Source organism: Diceros bicornis, chromosome 11, assembly GCF_020826845.1.
Source record: "Diceros bicornis minor isolate mBicDic1 chromosome 11, mDicBic1.mat.cur, whole genome shotgun sequence".
In the NCBI taxonomy this organism is placed as follows: Eukaryota; Metazoa; Chordata; class Mammalia; order Perissodactyla; family Rhinocerotidae; genus Diceros; species Diceros bicornis.
This window is the reverse complement of record NC_080750.1, coordinates 36,939,466-36,966,673: the sequence shown is the minus strand read 5'-3', so window position 1 is coordinate 36,966,673 and position 27,208 is coordinate 36,939,466. Positions and strand designations below refer to the sequence as shown.

General features: G+C 39.5%; 1 protein-coding gene across 1 annotated transcript in view; it reads left to right on the top strand.

The window, feature by feature from the left end:
• The window catches only part of NR3C2 (nuclear receptor subfamily 3 group C member 2), a 326,353-nt gene that overhangs the window by 262,439 nt on the left and 36,706 nt on the right, over nucleotides 1–27,208 (top strand). The window contains exon 7 of the mRNA XM_058550170.1: nucleotides 25,648–25,778. Coding sequence (XP_058406153.1) covers nucleotides 25,648–25,778 — 131 coding nt within the window. The remainder of the gene's footprint in view (nucleotides 1–25,647; nucleotides 25,779–27,208) is intronic.

Below are 27,208 nucleotides of genomic sequence, written 5' to 3'. Positions count from 1 at the left end.
CTTTCAGGCATGTGTTGGCCTGAGTTCGTGTTAATGAACCAACAATATATATGAATAAGATGTCTTTAAATAGAAATACACATAAAACAAGATTATGTATAAATCAGTTGATGAAAATGTTATGACCAGTGGTTCTGGAGACTCTAACTCTGTATTTCCCCTAGGAGGAGCAGTTCAGTTATTTGCTACTTCAGTGTTCACTGCAACTTGATAGAATTTAACTACTTTATTGATTCTTACCAAATAAAGAGAATTGACTACATTTTGTTTATCCATTCGTCTGTTGATGGACACTGGGTTATTTCCACCTTTGGCTATAGATGAATAATACTGCTATAAACATTTGTGTGTAAGTATCTGTTTGAGTCCCTCTTTCATTTCTTTGGGGTATATACCTAGGAGTGGAGTTGCTATGGTAATTCTATGTTTAAGTTTTGAGGAACCACCAAAGTGTTTTCCACAGCAGTTGCACCATTTCACATTCCCACCAGCAATGTAACAAGAGTCACAAGAGTAACAAGAGTTCCAGTTTCACCACATCCTGGCTAACACTTATTTTGTTTGTTTTTTGAGGTTTTTTTAAATAGCTATACTAGTAGATGTGAAGTGGTTTGGGGTTTTTTGTTTGTGTTTAATTGAAATATGTATGACATATAACATTGTGGAAATTGAAGGTGTACAACATGTTGATTTGATACGTTTTTATATTGTGATATGATTGCCATTGTAGCAATAGTTAGCACCTCCATCAGTCACAAAATTATGATTTCTTTTTTGTGGTGAAAGCAGTTAAGATCTAGTCTCTTAGCAAGTTTGATGATTATGATACAACATTGTTGTTCATATTCACTATACTGTGCATTAGATCTCCAGGACTTATTTGTCTCCTAGTTGTAAGTTTGTACCCTCAAACAACCTCTCTCCTATTCCCCCATCCCCCCACCCGCCCCAGGTAACCACCATTGTATTCTCTGTTTTTGTGAGTTAGGCTTTTTTAGATTTCACATGTAAGTGATATAATACAGTATTTATTGTCTTTCTCTGTCTGACTTATCTCTTAGTAGATGTGAAGTGGTATCTCATTGTGGTTTTGATTTGCATTTCCCTAATGACCAATGATGTTGGGCATCTTTTCACAGGCTTATTGGCTATTTGTATATCTTCTTTGGAGAAATGTCCATTCAAGTCCTTTGCCCATTTTTACTTGGGTTTGTTTATCTTTTTGTTCTTTAGTTGTAGGAATTGTTTATATATTCTGGATATCAAACCCGTATCAGATACATGATTTGTAAATATTTTCTGCCGTTCTGTAGGTTGTCTTTTCACTCTCTTGATAGTGTCTTTTGATGTACTTTTAAAATTAAGGTTTTAAATTTTAAATCCAGTTTACCTGTTTTTTTCTTTTGCTGCCTATGCTTTTGGTGTCATCTATACATTTTTAATTGTGTGTGAACATCCAAGTGTACGAGTTCCAAATAAAGTGCAAAATTGTAAGAATCCTTTTTAAAAAATGAAGATAAGTAAAGCACCTTATATTTGAAGCCTAGAAAAATTAATGTCATTAAAGAGTTTTAGAAAGAAATAAGAAACAAAAAAAAAAAGAAGAAAAGGTCATGTAAGCTTTGTATGCATTTGTCTGTTCTAGAAAATATTAATAGAGATAAAATGGAAAAAATTTGCTTTCTAATATTATACGTAGCTAAGTGCTAGGATATTATGTAATTATTAGAATAAAAATTTTTTCTCTGTTCTTAAAACTTTTGACCTCAACCACAACCTAGACTCCTCTAGATTTCCTCTCAACTAGAAAGAGTAGAGTGGAGCTGCACTTTTTTAAAGGTGGGGGTCTACTCCCAAGAAACATTTGGAAATGATATAAAGCTTATTGGTATCTCTGTCACAGGGTACTATGATAGACCCTGCCTTTTTTAGGGAAAGTACTAAGTTACAGAAGATGGCATGCAACTGAAGTCTGAATGCATATGCTTGCTTCATCCTGCATTTATTCAAGGAATATTTACTAACTGTCGTCAATGTTCTAAGCAACATTTTTAGAATAGTGAGGAGAAAAAGGTACATTCCCTGTCTCAGACAGTCTAATGGAGGGAGACAGAAATTAATCAAAGAATCCTAAAATTATAATTGTGATAAGTATTGAAAGGAAAAGTGCTTTGGGAGCAGTTAATGGGAAGTACTGATCTATTCAGGACAGGCTTCCCTGGGATTGATTAACCTAATATCAACCAGGCTAAGAAAATATAGGAGAAGGAAAACTGTTCCAGGCTGAAGGACCAGCATGTGCAAAGGCCCAAAAGCAGGATCGAACTGAATGCAAGACAGTGTAGTGATGGATGTGGAGAAAAGTACAAAGATGTTGAAAGGCAAAATCAACAGGAATTGTTGGTGGTTGGATTCTGGTAGAGAGTGGAGAGGAGGAAGAAGAAGATGTCTAGGATGATTTCCAGGCCTCTGCCTTAAGTGCCAGGTAGGATTTGGTGCCACTCACTGGGATAGGGAGCCAGAGTAGAGGACCAGGGCTTGGAAGGGAAGAGGAAGGGAGAGTAGGAGGCCAATTTTAAAAATGTTAAGATTGAATTGCCTTTGAAACATTATCCCAGAGGAGATGTTAAATCGGCAGCTATTTATATAGGTCAGAAGCTTAAAGAGAGGTCCCAGCTGAAGATACAAATTTTGAACTTATTTTAGAGGTGGTGGTTAAAGGATGAAGGACCGGAGAGTGTTATGTCACTCAGGAAGGAAAATACGGCTGCCAATGTTAAATGCTGTTGGAATCCCAGTGAGACATGAAGTGGAAAGCTCCAAGCAGGCCTTACCCATTGCCTGCCAACACCTTGCACATTCTTATCTTTTGAACATGTTGCTACTCTTTCCCTCAGCCAGTGCCTGTACTTCTATACCCTTCCACCAAAGGGAAGGAAGGATCTGGCATTTTGTGCTAGTGAGTAGTGTATGCCACTCTGCTGAGGGTAGAATGCACTGATGTGATCCTCCCTGGCTCTGCCAGCAACTCTCAGCTGTTTTAGATCACCCCTCAACTGCACTGGCAGCTCTTTTTTAGACGTCTTTATCCTTCCTTTTTTTCACTGGTACCTCCTCACCGCCTCACTGAAATCATGGACTTTGTCTTAATCATTTTTTAATATCCAGCACCTGGCATTGTGTCCAAGGCATAGTAGGTACTCCATAAATATTAGCTGAGTAAATGAATTATAGAACAAATACATCACACAATCTTTTAGTCACGTACTGAATAACGACGTTTCGGTCAATGACGGACCGCATATACGACGGTGGTCCCGTAAGATTAATACCATACAGCCTGGGTGTGGAGTAGGCTATCCCATCTAGGTGTGTGTAAGTACTCTCTGATGTTCACACGATGACAAAAGCACCTAACAATGCATTTCTCAGAACCTATCCCAGTGGTTAAGCAACCCATGACTGTAATCAGTCTAGAAGGAGCTTTCTAAGTTATTGCTAATTAAGAGGACAAAGATTATAATAAAGCAGTGTGACATGGGGATGCATCATTTTCATGAATAGAGACATTGCTCTATGTAAAACAGGGAACAAAACTTTAATAGCTGATTATTTGTGTTCATCTTCAACTGTGAAACGGATCTTAAAGTTTCCAAAGACTTTATGCTTCAGCCGTGTACTGGCATTATTGGAGTTGGAGGAAAGGTGGGAAGTAGGGAATAATTAAGGAAAATATTCTGTCCAATTTTTTGTTAAACATTAGGGTGAAGATATGAGTTAATATTTTAAATTAGCCTAGAACTTTTCTTATTATAAGCTCAAAACTTTTCAAATATGTATTAAATGATTAATTATTCAATTTTACCTTGAAACAGCTTATCATATATTGCTGCAGATCCCTGCAAGTATTCAAATTTCTTATCAGTTCTGTACACATATTAAAACTCCCATTTAAGCTTGTAATGAAATTTCTTCATTGTTTTTTTTCTTTTTAATTTCTGAAATGAAGGTTCAGTGTTATATTCTCTTTTAAGTCTTGGCCAATAGAATTAAAAGTATGCTTAAAAGCATGTTTATATTATCTCAAGTATTAGCCCAATAAAAAATGTTTTGGGGGGCCCAGCCCAGTGGCGTAGTGGTTAAGTTCGCACACTCTGCTTTGGCGACCCAGGGTTCGCAGGTTCAGATCCTGGGCATGGACCTACACACTGCTTATCAAGCCATGCTGTGGCAGGTGTCCCACATATAAAGTAGGGGAAGATGGGCGCGGATGTTAGACCGGGGCCAATCTTCCTCAGCAAAAAGAGGAGGATTGGCAACAGATGTTAGCTCAGAGCTAATCTTCCTCACCCCCAAAAAAAAAATTTTTTTTGAGTGATCTTTCACTGTCTTTGTAGTTCTGAACCTTTTATTATTTTGGCTCAGAGGCTGTTGGTAAGACCAAGAGAAAGAGTTAGGTAGTTTAAGTCTTAGTGCCACTTTCCGAGCCCCTCTGCGTGTGTGCTCTGAGTGTGTCTCCAGGAGGGAAGGCGTTTGCCTCTGCTTGTTAGTGACGGAAGGTGAGTTCAAACCACACTGTCCTCTGCGTTAAGCACTGGTTGTGTGATGGCAGCACCAGTAGAAAAGTATAGGACTCAGTTGCCAGTCATTTCATGTCGTGTTTTCATGGAGTGCTGCCCGTCCCTGTCGTGTCCCCAGTGGGGGATCACTGTGTGGCCACAGTCCAGTTGTCCTTAGTGAGGGGCTCTCCCGGGGGACTCTGCCAACAGGACGGTGCCCTTAAGATCCCTCTGCACCTAAGGTCCTAAAGCGCCAGTAGGCCTGGCTCACATGCGGGCTGCCTGTTTCAAGGCTGTGTCACTGTTGTTCAGGCTGGGATCAGAGTGTCCTCATGGAGGCCAAGGGCGGTTGGAGTTATAATGTGGCATGCCCCGCCCTCCCCTCCAGAGTAGGGGTGGTTGATATTCTGGAGCCACTAGAGGTGACTTCCTTGCCTGGACCCTTGCTCCAGCAGGGTTAGCGCCAGTGACGGATGAGGGACAGGAATTCTGATGAGAGGAGCCAGGGAAATAGGATGATCCTGGGTCAGCTGCCCCTTCACTGTGTGTGCTTTCTCGCCTGTATCCCCAGCCTCTGTGTCTTCTGTAGTTTCTAGTTTCTGACCTCCTCCCCTTTCCTCTCCCTGCCCCACTCTCTCACTTCCTTCCCTCCTCATCTCCTTCCCTCCTCCTGCCCACCCCTGTCTCTCTCTGTCTCTCTCTCTCTTTCACACACACACCCTTACACCTACACCTCTTTTCCTGTTATTGAAAAACCGGCAGCCTTCTGAGATTTCCATTTTTTTTTTTTTTTACTTCTGACTCAGTGTGAGGGAATAAACTTTAAAAGAAAGAAAAATCCTCCTTCTGTGCCTTATCTCTCCATTGGACCCTGCAAAAACCCAGGCCCTGTACCAGCAGCCAGAGGACCAAGGTCTGCAGAGTGGTCTGAGCGTTTTGTTTGTTGGACAGGAGTCACAGCTTCCCCTTGAGGTGGTGCATGTGCTGCCTGGCTCACCAGAGTTCCCCCTGCTGCCTGTTGTTTTGCATCTGGCCCTCTTCACACATGCGTGGCCCCTGTAGATGGGTGAGTTTGAGACTCCTGAATAAAGAAAAACAATGTCACAAATAGAAAATGGTTAGTCCTTGTCTGCAAGCGCAGAAGCATTGCAGAATGGAATTATCTTTCTTTTGCATAAAGGTAGGGTATAGAGGACATCTTGTCACCTGAAAGAGGCTAGGCAGAGGGAACTCCAGGGGAAGGTGCAGTGGGGCCTGAGGAGATTTTATAAGCTATGAGCGAAAAATAACCATTCAGTCTTATATGGGGCAGAGGAAGGGTAGGCACAGTCCCCAAAACAAGAGGTATTTCCTTCCCTTCTTTTTTCTCTCCTCATTTAAACAGTATTTCTTCCCCTTTCTCAACGTAGCATAGTGACAAGTAGAGTTGGAGTAAAAAATTACTTTCAGACATTTCATCAGAGGAATTGTGAGGAGGGAAGTCCATGAAGAAATGGGTAACTTGGCTGTGGATGCTGTTTCTGAGTTACTGCTCACATCAAGAAATGTTCCTGAAATGAGCATGGAAGGAACGGGGACTGCCCTCACCTGGGAAAGATGAGGACACAGAAGGAGGAGTTTTGATTTACAGCTAGAACCTTAGGTAGACTTTCTAACTTGCTTCTGGACCTGTCTTCCTTTTTGTCAAACCCTGCCTCTCATCTTGGACCACTCTCGAGAGAAGGAGGTAAGCGATATTCATTCAGTGCATTCATTCAACACATGTTTCTTGAGCAACTTCAGTATGCAAAGCACTGTTCTAGGCACTGGGAATACGACAGTGAACAAAACATGGAGCTCACACTCTGGATCGTGGGAAAAGTGAAGGCAGTGTTGTGAAGAAATCCCACCCACTGTATCCCCAGGGAGTGTGGCTCAGGAAACATATCATCATCCTTGTATACAACCACAAAAAAGTGGTATTTGAAATAGTAGCGTGCACCTTGAATAAATTCTCTCCAAGGATTTGCTAGCACACTTGGTTAGCCACATTGACCTTCTTTTGGTGCTTTGAAGGATCCAACTCATTCTTGACTCAGGCCCTTTACACTGGCTGTTCGCTCTGGGCAGGAGGATGGTTCTCTCTCACCTTCTTGTCTCAGCTCAGAGTATTCCTCATTCAGACAGATTTTGCCTGACCACCACCAGATCTAGAGTAGACCTCTCCACTCAGTCCCTCCCCACCATATCATGTTTATTTTCTTCGTAGCAGGTCTCCTGCCCCCATAACATAGGCTCAGAGAGGCAGGAACCTGGCCTGTCTGGATTACCTTTGCATCACCAGCACCTACAGTACCGTCTGGCATTAGTAAGTGCTTGATGAACTAATTAATTTTAAAATGTTATTTTCCGCATTATTTCTTGCTGCTTCTCTGCATAAACTCTGTGCCAGCCAAATTAACCTTTCCCTTCCCTTAGTCCTGTCTTTCCCCTACTATGCCTTTGCTCCTAATATTTTCCTTTTCCCACCCTCAAGCCCAACCCAAAGGATGCTACCTCTTTGATAACTTCTCTTACCATCAAAGTCAAGAGTGACTTTTTCCCCCCAAACTCTTTTTTCTATACCGCTTTTTTTCTGTATCAATCATTCGGTGCTTTTTGTGTTTTATATACGTTTTCACTGCAGATATCCTGTAAATTCCTAGAGTACAGACAGTATACTTTTTAAAATTTTCCATAACATCTAGCAAAAGGCTTTCTACATAATTGGCACTCAGTGACTGTTTCCAGTTTGTTAATGAGTACTTTTTTAGCACAAGGGTCAGAAGCAAGATTCTTTTTTTTTTTTTTTTTAATATTTATTTATTTCTTCTGTGTGTTGTGTGAGAGGAAGATCAGCCCTGAGTTAACATCCATGCCAATCCTCCTCTTTTTGATGAGGAAGACTGGCCCTGAGGTAACATCCATGCCCATCTTCCTCCACTTTATATGGGACGCCACAGCATGGCCTGACAAGTGGTGTGTCAGTGCGCGCCCGGGATCTGAACCCGGGCCACCAGCAATGGAACATGCGCACCTAACTGCTAGGTCACGGGGCCAGCCCCCCAGAAGCAAGATTCTTGATGTGAGTTTAGCCTACAATGCATTTAAGGCTTAGCATGTGAACTTAATGAAAAGGATTCATTTTTGTAGAGTTCTTTAAGTTTTACTTCTAGAACACGGCTGTATGTTAATGTTTCTTGCATGGTGTTCCTTGTAGTGTACTTGACAAAACAAAGTAGTTAAAGAAGCTGGGTAATTGCCAGTATAGTATGAAATTAAAGCAAAACAAATAAGAGACTGCAAAAGGAATGACTGTTTAAGCTGTATATAACTATATTGGGATCACATGGAGCAGTAATGATGCAAGAAATATGTCCAAGCTTTACTCTGGCTAACTAGAGGGAGCTATTTTTCGTTTTGAATAAAAGTCAAAACCAGTTTAAGATCTTATGTTATCTTTAAGAGGCTTAGTGTGGCTAATGTTAGCGTGTTGCTTTTTATTTCAGTTAATGTGTTGAAGGACTTTGGTCTCTTCAGCTAAAAATACTCTTCTTATCAAAACAAAGTAAAGTCACTGGAGTGAATTTCTTTATTGAAAAATTGATAGAAAAATTAATTTTGATGCAGTGATTATATTGCAAGATTGGGCAGGTGGCAAGGAATGGATTAATCAATTACAAAACGAAGGAGGGCTCCAGACTTCCTCCCTTGACACAGGTCATAGGACACAAAGATGGTAGCTTTGATGGTGCCCCTCTGGATTGAAGGAGAACACACTTGCATGTGTCTTGATATATAAAGTGTTTTCTGAACTTGTGTCTTTAGACACTTCTAGAACCAAAACTGAGCCACTTGATTATCCATTTTTATTATATCACACATGAGAGATGATTTTGGTTTTATATCCCTCACTCCACCTGTGAATCCTAAGCTATTTTAATAAGGTTGTATTTGGAGGGCTCTGAAGAGGTTATTTAATTTTTCTTGGGTCATGGGATTGATACTTTTCTGAAAGAAACAAGTGGAGAAAGGACAGAAACAAAAAAAAAAGAAGGTCATATTGGAGACCCTCAGCCTCCTTGTTAAAGCTCATCTGTGTATCTGGATTGTTAGGGCTGCAGTAGGAGTGTTGTCCTAGCCAATGTACATATTTACAGGTATAGAAGCCATTGTCTCTCTTGGCCCGTCATTGGTGCCCCTGCATCTTAAAATAGACACTACCTCAAAAGACTTAATGGAATAAGTAGTTTATAAACTCCTAATTTCCTTTTTGCTACAGGTACGATATTCCTCTCTGTCTTTGTCACCTCAGGCTACTATAAGAAAATACCACAGGCTGGGCGGCTTAAACAACGGATATTTATTTCTCACAGTTCTGGGGTCTGCAAGTCCAAGATCAGGATGCCAGTATGGTCAGGTTCTGGTGAAGACCCTCTTCCTGGCTTGCAGCTGGGGCCTTTTCACTGTGTCCTCACATGACAAGGAGAGGAAGCTCTGGTGTCTCTTCTTCTTACAAGGACACTAATCCCATCATGGGGCCACACCCTCATGACCTCATCTAACCCTAAATATCTCCCAAAGGCCCCACCTCCTAATACCATCACATTGGGGGTTAGGGTTTCAACATATGAATTTGTGGGGGACACAAACAAGCCATAACACCCCCCATTTACAGGGATACTGGAGTGCAGAAGTGGTAAATAATCAAGTAGTTTAGAGGCAGAATTTGAAGGATTATGAGCTGATACTGAAAGCTTGTAGAAGACGTTACCCTATCCGCTATCTCCAATACATTATCCTATTTAATCCTCATAACTCTGTGAGGTGGGAATTTATTATCTCTCTTTTAAAGATGAGGAGACAAAGCCTTAAAGTTTTGAACCCATATATCTCTCAGTCCAAAACTCAGAACTTGTCAGCTACATCAAAGCTTGTACATTTGACTGTGGAACTTGGTTTTCAGAAAATTACAGAGTGGACCTTTGGAGCTAATACTGGTTTCATTAGGTGGTTTCAGAGACTGTATATATTTGGAATCTTTACTGACCAATCATATATCATCTTTCATATGAGTTATTTTTTAAAATAGGTGAGAATATGCCCAATGTATAAAGAACACAAATGGGACATAAAATGTTCTTAGAAAAACTAGAATTTTGGTTCAAAGTTTGAATTATTTCTCTAAATCTGTTTTTCTTCCTTTTTTTTCCCCTAATATTTAAGAGCTCAGTTGCTGAAGACCTGGGGCTTAGTCCCTAACTTTGCTGCTAATGAGCTTCATGTTGTCAAGAGAGCAAGTTAATGTCACTAAGCTTTCATTTCCCTTTTGCAGAATGAGGGAATTGAACCAGATCAACAGTTGACAAACTTTTTGTTCTCAGGACCCCCTTTATGCTCTTAAAATCATTGAGGACCCCAAAGAGCTTTTGTTTATATAAGTTATAACTATTGGTGTTTACCTGTATCAGAAATTAAAACAAATTTTTTTAAATATTGATTTATCGATTCATTTTAAACTAAAAATAACCTATTATGTATTATATAAATAACATAAACATAACATAGCATAAATATTTTTATGGAAAACAACTATATTTTTCCAAAACAAAAAAAAAATAGTGGCATTGTTTTTCGTTTTTGTAAATCCCTTCAATCTGGCTTAAATGAAGACTGCTGTATTGTCTTCTCTGCTTCTTATATTCAGTCTGTTATAATAGGTTGTTTTGGTCAAAGTATATGAAAAAAATTCAGCCTCACTCAGATACGTAGTTGGAAAAAGGAAGACCTGGCAGACTCCTGGAAAGGGTCTTGGGGACACCCTGGAGTCCTCACACCAGTCTTTGAGAACCACTGGTCTAGGTGATCTTTAAAACCCAACCCAGACTCTAATTCTGCTTGGCTTTCAGGAAGTCTCACTTGAGGTCTGATTCTCTGTTTCCTCATTCAAGAAAGACTTAAGAATCTATATTTCAGACATCAGAAAATCAAAGCTAAATAGAACTTACTCCCTGCACTTAAAGGGCTCTCAGTCTACGGGGCCGGCCCCGTGGCTTGGCGGTTAAGTGCGTGCGCTCCGCTACTGGCAGCCCGGGTTCGGATCCCGGGCGTGCACCGATGCACCGCTTGTCCGGCCATGCTGAGGCCACGTCCCACATGCAGCAACTAGAAGGATGTGCAACTATGACATACAACTATCTACTGGGGCTTTGGGGAGAAAAAGGGGGAAAAAAAAAGGAGGAGGATTGGCTAATAAATGTTAGCTCAGAGCCCGTCTTCCTCAGCAAAAAGAGGAGGATTGGCATGGATGTTAGCTCAGGGCTGATCGTCCTCACAAAAAAAAAAAAAGGGGGGGGCTCTCAGTCTAGTAGCAGAATACTTACTGAGCCCCCCATGTGCCATTTGCTATACTTGATGCTTTTATATGAACCATCTCCTTTATAGACAATCATATCTTAAGGCAGATATTATTATCACTTTTGTAAACAATGCAGCTGCCTGAGGCAGAGAGAGCTTCAGTAGATTATCCAAGAGCACATAGCCATCAAGAGGTGGACCTCAGGTTTGAGCCCAGAATTTTCCTGAAAGCTCCTGCTGTTTTCATTATACCACGTCTTCCCTCATCTACAAAGTAAGGGAGATGGAAGGGTCTCTAAGGTCCCTTCCAACCTCCTACAGTTTGATTCTATAGTTCTGCTTTACCAATCAGATAACTTATGCTTATAGCCCTAAGAACTTGTGGTTAGAACGAGGTCAGTTAAAAAAGAAGACAATGTTATAAATGAATATCCTAATGATTTCCCCTAAGGTGAGGTTTAAATCTCTTTATTTTTATTGTTTAGCTAAAGAAATAATGAACAATGGCTAGCATTTCACCAGTCAAAAATACATATTGAGAATATCTACAGTACGCAGAGCACCGTGGAATCCAAAGATGTAAAAGACACAATTTCCATCCTCCACATTCAATGGTGTGGTTGATGAATTAAGACGTAGACACATGAATAGTGGCCTAACCAAATGAAGCCCCAGTGACAAGTGACAAATAAGTTTTATTTGAGGGTTCCAGGGGTTTAAAGAGAATTCCTTTGGGCTAAAGTGATCAAGGAAAGCTGCCTGACAGAATTGTCTAGCTTTAAAGGCTGTGTGAGCCTCGAAAGGAGGGTTAGAATTTGGATGGGCAGAGTGAAGACAGTGCTACATACAGTCCAGGCGTGAGCAACTGTACCGAGCAGACAGAGGATGAGAGACCATAGGACATGAAGAACTGAGGGCTCACACTTCAGAATGAAGGGGGCTATTTCTTTTCCACTCTCCTTTCTTCTCACTCTTTCTGCCTTCCCTTTCCTTCTTTCCTCCACAAATGACCTTTCTCCCTCTCTCTCCCTCCCTCTCTCTCTCTCCCTCCCTCCCTTTCTCCCTCTCTCCCTCCCTCCCTCTCTCCCTCCCTCCCTCCCTCCCTCCCTCTCTCCCTCCCTCCCTCTCTCCCTCCCTCCCTCTCTCCCCCTCTCTCTCTCTCCCCCTCTCTCTCTCTCTCTCCCTCTCTCTCTCTCTCCTTCTCTCCCTCTCCCCCTCTCTCCCTCCCCCTCTCCCCCTCTCCCCCTCTCCCCCTCTCCCCCTCTCCCCCTCTCCCTCTCTCCCTCTCTCCCTCTCCCCCTCCCCCTCTCTCCCTCTCTCCCTCTCTCCCTCTCTCCCTCTCTCCCTCTCTCCCTCTCTCCCTCTCTCCCTCTCTCTCTCTCTCTCATCTCATCCCATCCCATCCTTCCACCTCTGCTTGAGTCTTTCTCCTTACCTCCATTTTCTGGCTTTCTCTTTTCCTCTCTTTCACCTCTCCTCTCTTTTCCCTTCACTATCTCTAATGTGGAGTGAGATGATATCACCAAATGTTGCATTCATTGAATAAAAATGTTGCATCCCAGCATCTTAACGTTGAAATTAAGTGTGTTAAGGCTTTTATACACTATTCTAGGTGGGGAAAACTGAGTACACAAAGTTGGTTTTTTACTTCAGTATGACCCTTTGTGCTCTTTTCTTTGGGGTGATAACCCTAAATGGAAAGCTTTTTCCCGCAAGTTCCATCAGTCTTGGTCTTGGTCTTAAAATCATTAAAATTTCTGTTCCAGAGGTTACTTGGAAGAATGACTTTGCTTTTCTAATTTTTATTACATTTTATATTTTTCCTGACTGTTGCCCTTTGTCCTTGTTGCAGAAAACATTGCTGCCAACTGGCCGCGGCACCCGCCCAACCCAGCCCCTAGTTCTTGGTTCTGAGCAGTTCAGTGAGGGAGGGGCTGAATCACACTCGCCTTTTCTCTTAGGAGATTGGAGGTTGCTGAGAGCCAGAGCCTGGCTGGGGACTGGGGTCCTGCCTGCTCAAGAGAGCACAGGAAGCTAACACTTTTGAAGCATTAGCCTTACGTCTCATTGCTTCTAGGCAATGAACACAAAAACCCAAAGAATCATTTGTTTGTTGTTAAAGAGAGACTATGTGACCATTTTGTTCTGATTAAAGGAAGTTCAGAAGTTCACAGAATTTCAAAGTAGAAGAGAAGGTTAGAAACGTCAGCTGTACTCCTCAGCTACCTTGACTGGTGATTTTCTACAAGCGGATAAAGAAGAAAAGAAACATTTAGGCTGTACTTTGAATAAGCATTGTGTTCATGTCATTTCATGTGCATGGGTAGTAAGCATTTCAGTGTTGACGTTTTACGGGAAACAGTGTCACCACCGGTGTAGTAGCCTGGTGGTGTTAGACTTATTTTACCCAGTCATGAATGATGCAGTTGTTCATAATGTCCTGAACAAAATCTGCTTTGTGACAGATGTTCAGAATCAGTAATAAGAAAGGACACGTGGCTAGTCTCTAATAAATTAATTTAGTTGAACATCATGATTTTTTTTTTAAGGCAGATGATTTATCAGCTTTTAGAATCATTTAAACAAAAGAAACTACCCTTCATCCAGAATTGTGGCACCTGAGAATGTCTTCTAGGACCCAACTTGATTAATGAATTGAATAATGTCTGTGATAATGGTCTCAGGAGGTTTAACTGTTTTCTTCTTCCAAAGCAAGACTTTCAAGGTAGAAGAAATTGTGATCCTGTAAAGTGAGCACAATTGCTTTCTACCTTCTCCATCCCCATCGGGGCACATTCACACACTGCTCAAGTCACCTCTGCAAGTGTGAGCCACTCTCTGCTGTTGCCTTGGAAGCATAACCGCACACCCAGGCTTTATCAGAGTCAATGTCCTTTATAACCTGTGACAAGTTCTGGTTGCTACAATAATGTGACTTTGGCTTCAGGAAGGATACGACTCCATAAGTGCAGTTTAATATAAATCTTTTATTGTACTAGGAAAAAGTGATTTGCTCTCACCCTTTACCCAAACAATAGTCTAGCAACACTTCTAAATTCAGCAGTTAACTTTATTCACATTCTTGAAATTCAATAGTTATCAAGTAAGGAAGCTTACTTTTAATGGCTCCTTTTTACAAGTAAGGAAACTATGGTCCTTTATTGAAATTAAGCACTATCTTTAAGTATGCAGTCATCCATCAGTATCTGGCGGGGGATTGTTTCCAGGACCCCCTACAGATATTGAAATCCCCAGGTGCTAAAGTTCCTTAGACAGCCCTCCCTCCGTATCTGGGGGTTCCGTATCCTCAGATTCAACCAACTTGGGATTGTAAACTAGTAGGTACACCATCTGGGGTTGGTTGAATCCATGGATGCAGAACTCGCGGATACCGAGGGCCAACTGTATACCCCAAATGTCCCTGTTTGAAGCAATAATAGCTCACCAAAAGTTTTCTGTCCTCTGTTGAACCATCTGGGGTCTGCATACCATTAAGTTTCCAAAAACTTAGTATTAAAGTTTACAGCCTACAAAAATGAGGCTTCATAATTTAAAACAATTCTTTCACTAGAGAATATTGTCCTTTTCTCTCCTTTCTATGTGTAGAGCAACTCTGGCAATAAGTCTTAACATGGTTAGCATGTATTGAGTGCTCATAAGGTTCCAAGCATGCTATTGGGTGTTTTAACTTAGTATAGCAACTAAGAGTGCAGGCTCTGAGACCAGACTGCTTGGATCCCAATCCTAGAATACTATTTTCAGTGAGGTTTGACTTGCTTGTTTTTACTTGGAATAAGTAAATCACTTTATCTAGTCAAGAACTAGAGCCTGCTCCTTTGTCAAGGACATATATAAACTTCCTTCCCAAAGTCTAGATTCACTAGGTCTTAAAATGTCCAGTGAATAATCAACCCAGTCTCTGTGCCCCCTACTGTAAGGGCTACCACCCGTGGGAATAGAGTGCCAGTAGTATTCACGTGTTGGCCTCTGCCAAAGGCCTCCGTTATTAGTATAGATAATAGACAGTGAGCTATTATTATTCTTTTTAAATATTTTTCAGTTTGCTGTGTTCCTTACCTTATTTCAATGTGAGATATTTAGTCACATGTCTCAGGGACAAGTGTGTCTCACATGATATGATGGGTACAGTCATAAAAAGTTGCTTAGAAATCACTTTTTTAAGTGAATTGTATTGTAACTAGCCTGAGGCAATTCATAATTCAGTGAATACTGAGATTAAACCTTTGGTCAAGCCAAAACATTTCTGTAATGTTATTTATCACAGATATCCCCAATTTAACATTCTCTAAAATCTGAATTTTCACAGTGGGTTATGGCTGCGTGTTTTGTTTCTTCTACCAAAAGCGTGTGTCCTTGTACCCAAAGGAAACTGTGCTAACTATATAAGTATTCAAAAATCTAAGGTACAAAAGGGCTGTTTTACCAAAAACTATATATAAAATTCATGGTAAAAAAAGTTTTTTTCCAGATTTCTAGGACTGTCAGTGGTAAATTATGATTGCCACATAACCAGGCCCCTTCTAGATTTTTAGATTGTCACATGTTGTTTTGATCTGTGTAACACCTATTAAAGTCAGTGGAGATTGTGATGCTTAAATCCAGGGGCAGTTCTATGAAAACATATCCCTTCCAAAACATCAATTAAGGTAACAAACAAAACACTGAATTAGCTTTTAACTATTACTAGGCTTGACCCTATAAAATTAATAGAGAATAGATGAACATCATAGAGACCGTTGGGACACCACTCTCTCTGGCACATTAGTCCGGTAAAGTAAGCCACGCACAACATTCTCCAGCGATTCCTAGACCAAAGCGGCTGAGTTCTGCCCTGGTTGCAAATAAATGATGTAAATACTATAAAAATGAGCAGACATCAAAACTGCAACAAGCAAAATGGTCCTCCTACAGATATATCTTATTTGTCAGTTAAGGAAAAATCTAATAAGACTGTGAAAAAAATTAAAAACCGTAAACTGGAATAATTTGAATGCTCAAATTGAGGTCATTTTTATTCTAATTAAGGTTTGGAAAAAAAACTATTTCTGCATGCTGTTTTTTAGGAAAATAACAAGCCTGAGACAGGGACCATCTGTTACACTGACCATGTAACAAGATGATAGATTTATTCAGACATAATGATATGGTTTGCAGTATCAGATGTAAGGTCTAATCTTTCAGATCTACTGTGATTCTGTGTGCACCACACCACTCAAGTTATTTAACTCTCTGTTGTTAGATTGACACTATATTGCTGCGTACATTCTAACGATGTAACTTAACCCACACATATTCCTAGGGGCAATTGATGGAAGTAAAAGCATGTTAGCAAACATATTTATTAAGAGGCCCCTTCTTGATATTCCAGGGACTTCAAGGAGTTCTAACCTGAGTAAGGATTGCTTTGTTTTGTTTATATCAGTATTTGAAGAGCAACTCAAAGTCTGTGAAATCCATTGATTTACCTGTTCTTAGTAGCTACAAGATATTTATTTAGTAACTTTGGACCTATGCACTATACGAAAATCAATCAAAGAAGCGTAGACACCTTATTATGAGGAAGAAGGACGCAGACCTTCAAAGTGATGAGAGTTGCCTATTGTTTAATCCAAGGGCGAACGTGAAATATTTCGAAGGTTTATTTTTGTAGTTTCTTAAACTGATATCTTACACACCTAAAAGGTGTTTAGGTGACAAAGGTACAGTTTAGTGCAGTATTGCTAAAGGATCTTAAAGTCAGAAATGTCATTGTACCTTTCATAGGCTCCCATAGGTGGGAGAGCTGGGACTCTCTTGTGCTTTGGCATTTATAAAATCAGCCAATGTGAAAGGATTATGTTTATTAAATGTGAAATCTTAGAAAGAAGTAGTTCTATTTTCCTTTCCCCCTTAAGGTACCAAAACTACAACAGACAGACCTTTGAGGAACTGTTTCTGACTGGCTTTTTGAAATTACGATTTATTAAAGAATTTTTACTCTTCCTTCTTTCAAAAAGCATTTAGCGCAGATTGCAATAAAAGCGCTAACACAGTAAGACTAAAATTCTATCAAGACACAAAAAGGCAAAAGGCAAGTGGTAAAAATAGAGGAGAAAAGATATTTTGTATGTTATGAAACAAGAATGAAAAGCCTGAACCCTAAGAGAAGTTACATAATTAAACACAAATCTTAGTTTTTTAATCTCTATTGAACAAAGTATAGCAGGTAGGATCAAGGGTTACAGAGATTCTTTTTTTTAATTAAATAAATTGTTTAATTTTTATAAAATGCCTATAACTTAGAATTTACTATCTTAGCCATTTTTAACTGTGCAGTTCAGTAATGTTAAGTACATTCACACTGTTGTGTAAACAAGTCTCCATTCCCTGCTCCTGTCAGTGCCTGGTAACAACCATTCCACTTTCTGTTTCTATGAATTTGACTACTCTAGGTACCTCATATAAGTGGAATCGTACAGTGTTTGTCTTTTTGTGATTGGCTTATTTCACTTAGCAGAATGTCATCAAGGTTCATCCATGTTGTAGCATGTGTCAGAATAGCCTTTCTTTTTAAGGCTAAATAATATTCCGTCGTATGTGTATACTACACTTTGTTTATCCATTCATCTGTTGATGGACACTGGGTTGCTTCTGCCTTTTGGATATTGTGAATAATGCTGCTATAAACATGGATGTACAAAAATCCTTCGCGATCCTACTTTCCATTCTTGCAGAGATCCTTTAAGTAGAAGTTATTTTGTGTTCTCCCTGCAGATGGCCACAGCATGAGGAGTCCCTGCAGGTGTTCAGGCTAATATTTAGAGCTCCTGAGTTCTGCAGGTGCCCATGCCTGGAATGTTTTGTGCTTTGGGCTTATCAAATGTCTACTTCTGTCAGAGTAGAACATGAATATGATTCCAGGATTGCATTTTGTTTGGGGCAATAATTTCCCAAATCAGCTGCCTCCAGATGAACCTCCAGATAACTGAATGAGTAAGCTTTTCGAATACTTTTTTTTAGTAGTGTCTTGGTAAGCCAGTACTTGAATACCAAAACAGGAGTGTTCCTTCTGACAGCCATTGGTCAATAGGTTCAATGGACTATTCTCATAATGTGAAATAGGGCAACACTGTTAATATTTAATGATGGCAGGAGGTCATGGGTCCTATAGATACAAAAGTTGTTCCAACTGTTTAACTACTAAGTTAAAAGCAAGCAACTAGCATACACATCATTTAAATTGTGAATGCCCTTCCCACTCTGATTTTAATGGGGCTTTTTCTAATTCCCACTGTTGTTATGTGAATAAACTCCATTTCCAACCTTAAATTCTCTCAAAAGCCAGGAATAAAATATTTTCTAACTCTTCGATTATTCACTTTTGTTCCAAGTGAGTCAGGTTTGGAGACGTTAGATTATCTTAATTTAATATTTTTAAACTATTCCGAATGATCATATGATTGTAGTTTAGTGTAATGGATGTTCTAAGAGAGGACCAGATGAAGTTAGAGCTATGAATAAAATTGATTTACTAGTTGGAAAAAATGACAAGTTTATAAAACTATTTAAATGTTTCTTTTCTTTCTTTTTTTTTTTTTTTAAGAGTTTCTTTAAAATATTTTAGAACTGTCATTCTTGTAGTGTTTAACCCAAGATCTTTGGAATTGGAACTGGGATCCTATGCCCATTTTGGTTGTTCTGTTTATTTATCCAGAAGTAGAGTTTATTCTGTTTCTGCAAAGGAGATGTTTAGAAATGGATGACATGTGCCGTGGTTCAGGAGTAGAGACTGACGGCTGTCAGTTATTCAGGTCTGATGTTCACTTTAATACAGGGGTATTTCCTACCTCAATAATATTCTGCTGCCTTTAGGCTAGTCCACTGTTAAAGGGTGATTTTTGGATTTACTTTTATTTTTTAGAAGCGTTAGACAATCTTTGTCTCTTTCCCAAAGTAGTCCGGATACTTATACATTATTCTACTCAAAATGAGGTAAGATTATTAAATGAATAAAAGCATGTAGTAAAGAGTATTTCTGTGAAGTAATATTGCAAAATTAATACCAGTATGATGCCAAAAAGATTGTCCTTGTTTCAACTTCTTTGGATGTACCTTTCTGTGCATTTAATCTGATTGTGCAAAAATGACGTGATGTAAAATGTGTTTTAAGATGGCCTATTTTCTTGAAATTTCAAGCTATATCGAGTACACAGTACTCTTCTTCATTTAGAGAACTCAATTTCATGCAGTGGAAACAGCAATGGAATTTGAAAACAAAATCTTAGCACACAATGGGGAACAAAGAATAAACAAATGAGTGACTATAATAACAAAACATACAAGGTACCAAATATTTCTTCACGGTAGTAAGGAGGTACTCTGAAGTAAAGAGCTAAAAACCACTGGGCCAGCAGCATGGAGAGAGGAAAAGGCATGAATTCTGGAGTAAAAAACTTGGGTTTGGATTCTGGCTGCATCATGTACCTAACTTTCCTTATCGATGAGCATGAGGATAATTCTTCACAAGACGCTGTGAGAATTAGCAAGAGGAAATTTAGCTTTGGTCTGTGGTAGGCGCTCCATAAGTGATAACTCTGAAGACTGTGGAGGTTATTCAGGTAATAATACCTCAAGAAAGAGTTCAAGAGAGAGTTAATCTATTCATTTTAAGTGGCAAACAATGCTTTCTGTAGGTGTGTTGTCACACATTAACGTTCTAATCTGCTTTCAAGTAGAACCTGAGGTCTCTCTTTAAGTAACCTTTAATCTGCGTGTGGATGTTTTGTTAACACATCTGATAACAGAAACACTGACACAGAGGTGTTGACTTCTCATGTTCTACTCAAGGCAAGTCACTTCCACCTTCCTGACATCTGCATCCTCTCTGATTTTTCTCTTGATTTACCATCCTACACATAGAAATAATAACAATAATAATAATACAATATTATTTTCCTGAAAAGTCATTTTAAGAATTTTATTATTTCTTGGGTTTTTTTAAACCAAAACGATCATTGGTCTCTCAGGAAGCATTTTAGTCTCTCCATTATATCAAAAAAAGAAAAAAAGCTGACATTTGTATAGAAGTTTATAATTTAAGAATTTCCACACAGTTGGTTTCTACATCCCTGCAAGGTTGAAATTATTATTAGTATCCCAGTTTTACATATGGTAAGCCTGGGTCTCAGAAGTGGCACATCACAGGCTCACAAAGTCAGCATGTTGAAGGACTGATGGGCTGCCATCTCTAGGCCCTGCTGTGGCAAAGCCAAGGATGCCTGTCCTGCCTCCAGCACAAGATAGCTTAAGAGATCAAATGCATAGGAATCCACTTTCAAACTGCACAGCATCAAATGCATATTGTGGTCTATTCCACAGACATCCTGATTTGCAATCTGCTTCACCCCATTTTACAATCTCAGTCTCTCCTTTTCTTTTGAGAAACTTCGAGAACTTTACAAATGCCCTATTTTATTAGCTATTTGACCTACCTTTCTATATATTTCCAGTATTATCTTTCTCTAATCATCATCAAATACAAATCAGTATGTCTTCAGTTCATTTTGTTGTCTTCACTTGTTCTCTTCCCTTTTTTCTTTCCTTCTCTCTCATTCATTCATGAAATATGTATTGAGCAAAGATTGACACATGGCACTTGTCTATCATATTCTATTTGACGTTCATAAAGGTTAGTCAGATATGGATCCTGCCTTTAAGAAGCTTGTAGTTAGCCATCAGAATGGTGGAACGGAACTGAGCCTTTATTTTCTCTCTCTGCACACATAGAAATTATGTGTAAAAAAAAAAAAGTCTTAAATATGTAGCCTAGCTCAAAAGAAAAAAAGAACGGGGTACGTGAACAGGGAATTCACAGCCAGAGTGGTTTAACTTGGAGCTAAAGCTGCAGTTGGCCCACAGTCAATTGGATGTAGATAAACGCCTTAGGGGTGGGTGTTAGAACACAAACAGGAACAGGAGACAAGAACTTAGAACTAGCGAGGCGGGGGCCTGAAATGGTGCCCCCTGCATAAAGCCAGGGCTCTGCAAAGGTTTCACTGTCTACTAAGAAGGACAGTAAAAGTCAATGAGCCAGCCAGGCCAGGGACATGGCAAGGAAGCTGAAAGAAATAAGAAACACAAGCCTGCACCACGTCAAGTGTGGAGCCTAAATTTAAACCACACTAGTCTCACAAAAAGCATTTAAGCTGAGAAATTAGCATGAAAACTGGTCCAGAACCAGTGAAATGCTTCCCCCACTGACAGTTATAAATGCTAAAACTTCCTGTGGAGTCCCATACACAAGACAGTGGCCCTGGGATTCACTCAGAAGACAATATATGCCAAAACAATACATGTTAGACATGCATATTAGCATCCCAAAATGTTGAATTAAAAAATCTGAAAGAAACTATAAAATGTGTTAAAAGTATTTGGAGATATAATAGGCAAAGATATAATTTAGAGAAAGGAGATTTAATAATAACCATGAAGTAAGAAGTATCTCATGGAAAATAGCAGAAATGTTTGAGAAAGAACTAATAGAGCATTTCTAGGCACCTAGACATGAAAAATATTGCCATTAAAATTTGGGCTGGCCTGGTGGCATAGCAGTTAAGTTCGAGGCTCTGCTTTGGCAGCCTGGGGTTCACGGTTTGGATTCTGGGCACGGACCTATGCACTGCTCATCAAGCCATGCTGAGGTGGCATCACACGTACAGCAACTAGAAGGATGTACAACTATGACATACAACTATCTACTGGGGCTTAGCAGAGAAAAAAGGAAAAAAGGAGGAAGATTGACAACAGATGTTAGCTCAGGGCCAATCTTCCTCAAAAAAAAAAAAATCAGCAGGCACAAACAGTAGTTCTAAATTCATGGATCCCTAATTTAAAAAAATGTAAACACTGTAGACATTAAACAGATGGGACACAGAAAAAAATTTAGTTAGAAAATAGATCTGAGAAAATCACCTAGAATGCAGTACAAAGAGATAAAAACATAGAAAATATGAAAGGAGGTTAATGTGGAAGACACGATGAGAAGGTCCAACACACTTCTAACAGGAGTTCAAAGAGGAAAAAAGTAGCAGGATTGGGGTAGGGGTGAAATTTGAAGAAACAGTGGCTAAAAACATTTCAGAACTGAAGAAATACCTATATCGTCAAATCAAATAAGGACATAGAGTCCTCAGCAGGAGAAATAAAAATCAGTCTGCACCTAGGTACTTCATAATGAAACTACAGACGTCGAATAAATGGAGGGAATTTTTTTAAGCTACCAAAGAGAAAATGCAGGTTACCGATAAATGAATGATAATTAGGCTAACAAGAAATTTCCCCAAAGCAGCAATGAAGGCCCAGGTGTAGTGGAATATGGTTTTCAAAGTACTAAGGAAATTACCTGTCAAGGTAGAAATCTAACTTTTTAAACTATCCTTCAAGAATGAAGGTGAAATAGAGACATTTTCAGACAAATTAAGACTGAAAGACTTGAACATTCGGTGACTGACTGCTGCTGAATTACAAAAAAATTTTCTTCAGTAGGTAGGAAATTGAACCCAGAAATATGAAGTGCAAAAAACAATGGTGATCAAAGAAACACAATGGTAACTCTAAACAGATGTGGAATGTGGATGTGTGAGCGAGACAGACTAATTTCAAGGGTGACTTGAAAATAAGATGAAATTTAAATACTACTCTTTAGTATTTAAATTTCCCATGGAACATGGGAAGCAGTAAACCAAAGACAAAGCACTCTAGGTTTTTTCTCTCTCATGGAAAAGCTATTGATTAACTTTAGATTTTTAATAATGCAAGTTCATAATTTAAGAATAATTATTTAAAGATTAACAATCTGAATCCAGTAGAGGAGCCAAGAAGGGGATTTTTAAAAAGCTGGATTGATCCAATAAAAGGAAGGAAAGTAGAAAGAAGGAACGGAGTGGAGAAAAGTTAAAATGTTAGAAAAATCCAAATATATCAGTAATTGTGATAAATGAAAACAGATGAAACTGAGCTGTTAAAATACAGAGACTTTCAGATTTTTTTAATCTAGGTTTTTGCTGTTGATAAGAGACATGTGTGAAATATAATTATGTGGGAAGCTTGAAAATAAGGCATTAAAAAAAAGGCATACCAGGCAAATTCTAAAGAGACAGCAAAAGAAAGAAGGAGACAGGAAGGAAGGGAGGGACGGTATAAGGAAGGAACAATATTAATATCAGACAAAATGTTTAAGGCAAAAAATATTATTAGGAATGAAGATAGTGTTAGTGACAGAAGGAAAAAAAGCTTATTATAAAATGGGTAAAGATATGAAGAGACAAATCAAAGAAGAAATCCAAATGGTCAGAAAACATTTGAAAAACTGTTCAGGCTACTGGTGATAATGGAAATGCAAATAAAAGCAAGAATGAGGCTACCCTTTCAACCCCATCAGATGGTAAGAAATTCTTAATTGGATGATGACAAGTACTAGTGGGGATGTGGAATGAAAGGATACTCTCATCTACTGGTTGGAATGAAAGCAGCAGATGTGCACAAATCTATGACTCAGCATTTCTATTCTATTTTCACTCTGTATCCTAGAGAAATGCACAAGGATGTTCCTTGGGCACCATTTGTAATAGCAATAAAGAGGAAGCAACCCAAGGGTCCATCAGTCGTGGAACGGATAAGTAAATTGCGATATACTCAAACAAATGAAACTTGCAGCAGTGAAAATGAATTAACTTAGAGTTACCTGTATTAAAATGGATACATCTCAGAATTACAATGTTGAATGAAAATAAGTTGCAGAAGGATGTGCATATCTAATTTCAAATTTACATTAAACAAAGCAGTACTGTGTGCTGTTTTTATAGACACATACGTGTGTGGTAAAACATACACATCTGAGAGGAAATGATAATCACCCAAAGTGGCTGCTTCCCTTCTGGAATGAGGAACATGAATGGGATCAAGGAGGAAGACAGAGCGGGCTTTAACTCTGCCATGTTTAATTTTTAAAGATCTGAAGCAAATATGGCAAAAATATTAGCATTTACTTACATTGTTAATTCTGGATGGTAGATCCATAGCCGCCTGCTATTATTCTGTGTGTGTGTTTGTGTTTTTAAAACATCCTTAATTAAAAAGAGCTTCCAGCTTATTATGGGAAAGGAAAGACATATAATAATAATGCAGAGCAAAATGTTCTGTGTTCCATTTTGGGTTCTTTACAAATGGCTTTCAGAGATGAAATGAGAGATTTCTGCCAATTAAACCCAAGAGGGCACCCTGGAAGAGGTATCACAGTGTTTCTTTCCTACGGATGCCCAGCTGCTTTCAGTCACTCATAGAAACATATCAGCCACCCTGACCTCTTTTGCTGTTTCTTTGGCCTTTCTCAAGTCCTTTCACATTTTTAATTAGTTGTTTCTTTTTTACTAATTACGTTCTGGTCATCATAAAGCAGTAGTTACCTAGGATAAAATAAAAAGATTTATTACTTTGAGGAAAATCATCTAAAAAACTAAGTGATGCCTTGCTTTCTTATCATGGAAAGAGAAAATAACGACTTCTATTGTCATGTGGATTTTTATGGAAACGTTTGGATTTGGTGGAGGGAGAGGATTGGTTGGTTGAGTAGGAATGTGCACATATTGCACCAAACTCCCATATTGTTTTCAGCCTTTATCGGAGAGATTCCATTTGAGGTTCTCACCTTTTAAAATTTTATCTAATTTCCCTTTTTAACTGCACTGCTGCAAATAGTTAACAAACATGTTTCATGACCTCTGTAAGGGGGATCCATGTGGAAATAAGACTGGTCATTGCTGTCCTATGTTCATAGCATCTAGCACAGTCCTTCCAAAGAGTAGATAATTGCTTGGTATCTCTGGCTGGTAGACTGTGGAACAGGAGTTTGTGGGCTTCATCCCACATCACAGCGGCTTCTCTACTATAAGACACAGCACGATCAGTCATTATTACTCTTGACGTAAAATGAAATAATGGTACACTTTGAGAAAGGCTGGTTTCAGTGCTTCTGACACATTCTTACAGAGTACTAGTAAATGGCATGGCAATGTGGGTCCAGAAGCAATTTTCCAATCACTGTGAAAGGCATCTAACTTGTCTTTATTTTTTTATTTTTTATAATTTTATTTATTTATTTATTTTCCCCCAAAGCCCCAGTAGATAGTTGTATGTCATAGCTGCACATCCTTCTAGTTGCTGTATGTGGAAGGCAGCCTCAGCATGGCCGGAGAAGTGGGGCATCGGTGCACACCCAGGATCCGAACCCAGGCCGCCAGCAGCGGAGTGCAAGCGCTTAACCACTAAGCCACGGGGCCGGCCCTAACTTGTCTTTAAAATACACAACTACTGGGCCGGCCCCGTGGCTTGGTGGTTAAGTGCGCACGCTGCGATGCTGGTGGCCCGGGTTCGGATCCCGGGTGCGCATCGAGGCACCACTTCTCCGTTCATCCTGAGGCCGAGTCCCACATACAGCAACTAGGAGGATGTGCAGCTATGACGCACAAATATCCACTGGGGCTTTGGGGGGAAAAATAAAATAAATAAAATCTTTAAAAAAAAAAAAAAAATACACAACTACTCCGTGTTGAAGCCAAAAGGAAAACTCTTGACTCAGATCTCTTATTCAATTGCCTTGGGCCGCCAGGCTGGGTTTGATAATAATTCTCAGACATTTTTTTCTTTTCCTTTGTAGAGAGAAGATGCATCAGTCTGCCATGTATGAGCTATGCCAGGGGATGCACCAGATCAGCCTTCAGTTCGTTCGACTGCAGCTCACCTTTGAAGAATACACCGTAATGAAAGTTTTGCTGCTGCTAAGCACAAGTAAATTGATGTCCACCCTGACAGGTTTTCTGCATTGTCAGATCATCTTCCCTTTAGGGGAGAGTAACCTATTTATAGTGTCAGGTAGTTGGTATAAAAAAAAAATTTTTGAGGAGGTGAGAGAAGGGCTTTGGTCTTTAATGAACCAAGTTACTTGCAGAGCATGGAGCTTTGAGTATATGAAAGAGCATATCCCTCCATTCCTTCATCCGTCCCACCACTAAATATTTATTAAGTGTCTGTAATGTGTATAGTAGGATTGGGCAGTTCAGGAGCTACGAGGGTGAATGAGACACAGTCTCTACCCTCAGGGAGTTTTACTGTAAGATAAATTCAAAGGTAATTTTAATACATCGTGGAAAGGGATTATCTACCATGATAGAGATAAAGAATGTCATGGTGGCTCAAAGAAGGGAAGAGCACGTTCAGTTCTAAGGATCAGGGAGGGATTCGTGGTAAAGCTGAGTCTTGGTAAGCTTTGCAGGGGTTTTGGATTGAACATGAGGCGTGAGATGGCACTCTTGTCAGGGAACTGTGTGAGTGAGTGTGGAAATGTGGGAAAGCTTAGCCAGGCAATAGCACTCAGTTCTGGAGGGTCGTTTTGCCTGTTAATTTTTTAATTTTTATTTTACTTATGTATTCATTTAATTTTTCAAGGTTCATCGGGTTATATTGGGTTGGGGAGGAGAGGAGAATAAGGTTGGGATGTGGATTGGAGCAGAATATTCAATGCCTCTTGAAGACATCTGGCCTTTATTAGGTGGGCAACACTGAAGTCTTTTGAGCAGTGAGGTGACATGATCAAAACTGTATTTTATGGCTTAATGAAGATGTATCTGGCAGTAGACTGGACTAAAGGGGAAAGGGTTGGGGAGAAGGAGAGAGGCAAAGACAGAATTTGACCTGACTGGAAGCACACGACCTGCTGTGAGGCTGTTGAAATAATGGCCTGGATGATGATGGTTGGTGGTATGATAGACAGGAGCAAATGCATTCAGGAAACATTGCAGAGTTGGCCTTGGCAACTGACTAGAAGGGGAAATAAAAATGGTATGAGTCAGAAGTGACACAGGTTTTAAGCACAGAGAAATAAATGACTAGGATGGTAGTGATACCATTAAGAGAAATATGTTTATGTTGGGACTTGGAGCAGATTTTGTGGAGCATAATGAGTTCTATTGTGGGTGGGTTCATTTTCAGATGTATCTTAATAGAGAAGCCAAACAATGGGGAAAATTTGGAACTGGAACTCAGAAGATAGGTGTGAGTATTGAGATATAAACTTGAAATTACCCTTATAGAAAATTGTACTCTAAACTCAAACGGTGAGTGGGATTGCCATGGCACAGAAAGAATAGGAAAGATCCAGGTGAGCTACATGAAAGGAGCATGGCAGAGGTTGAAGGGGCAGAGACAGAACTGTCAGAGGT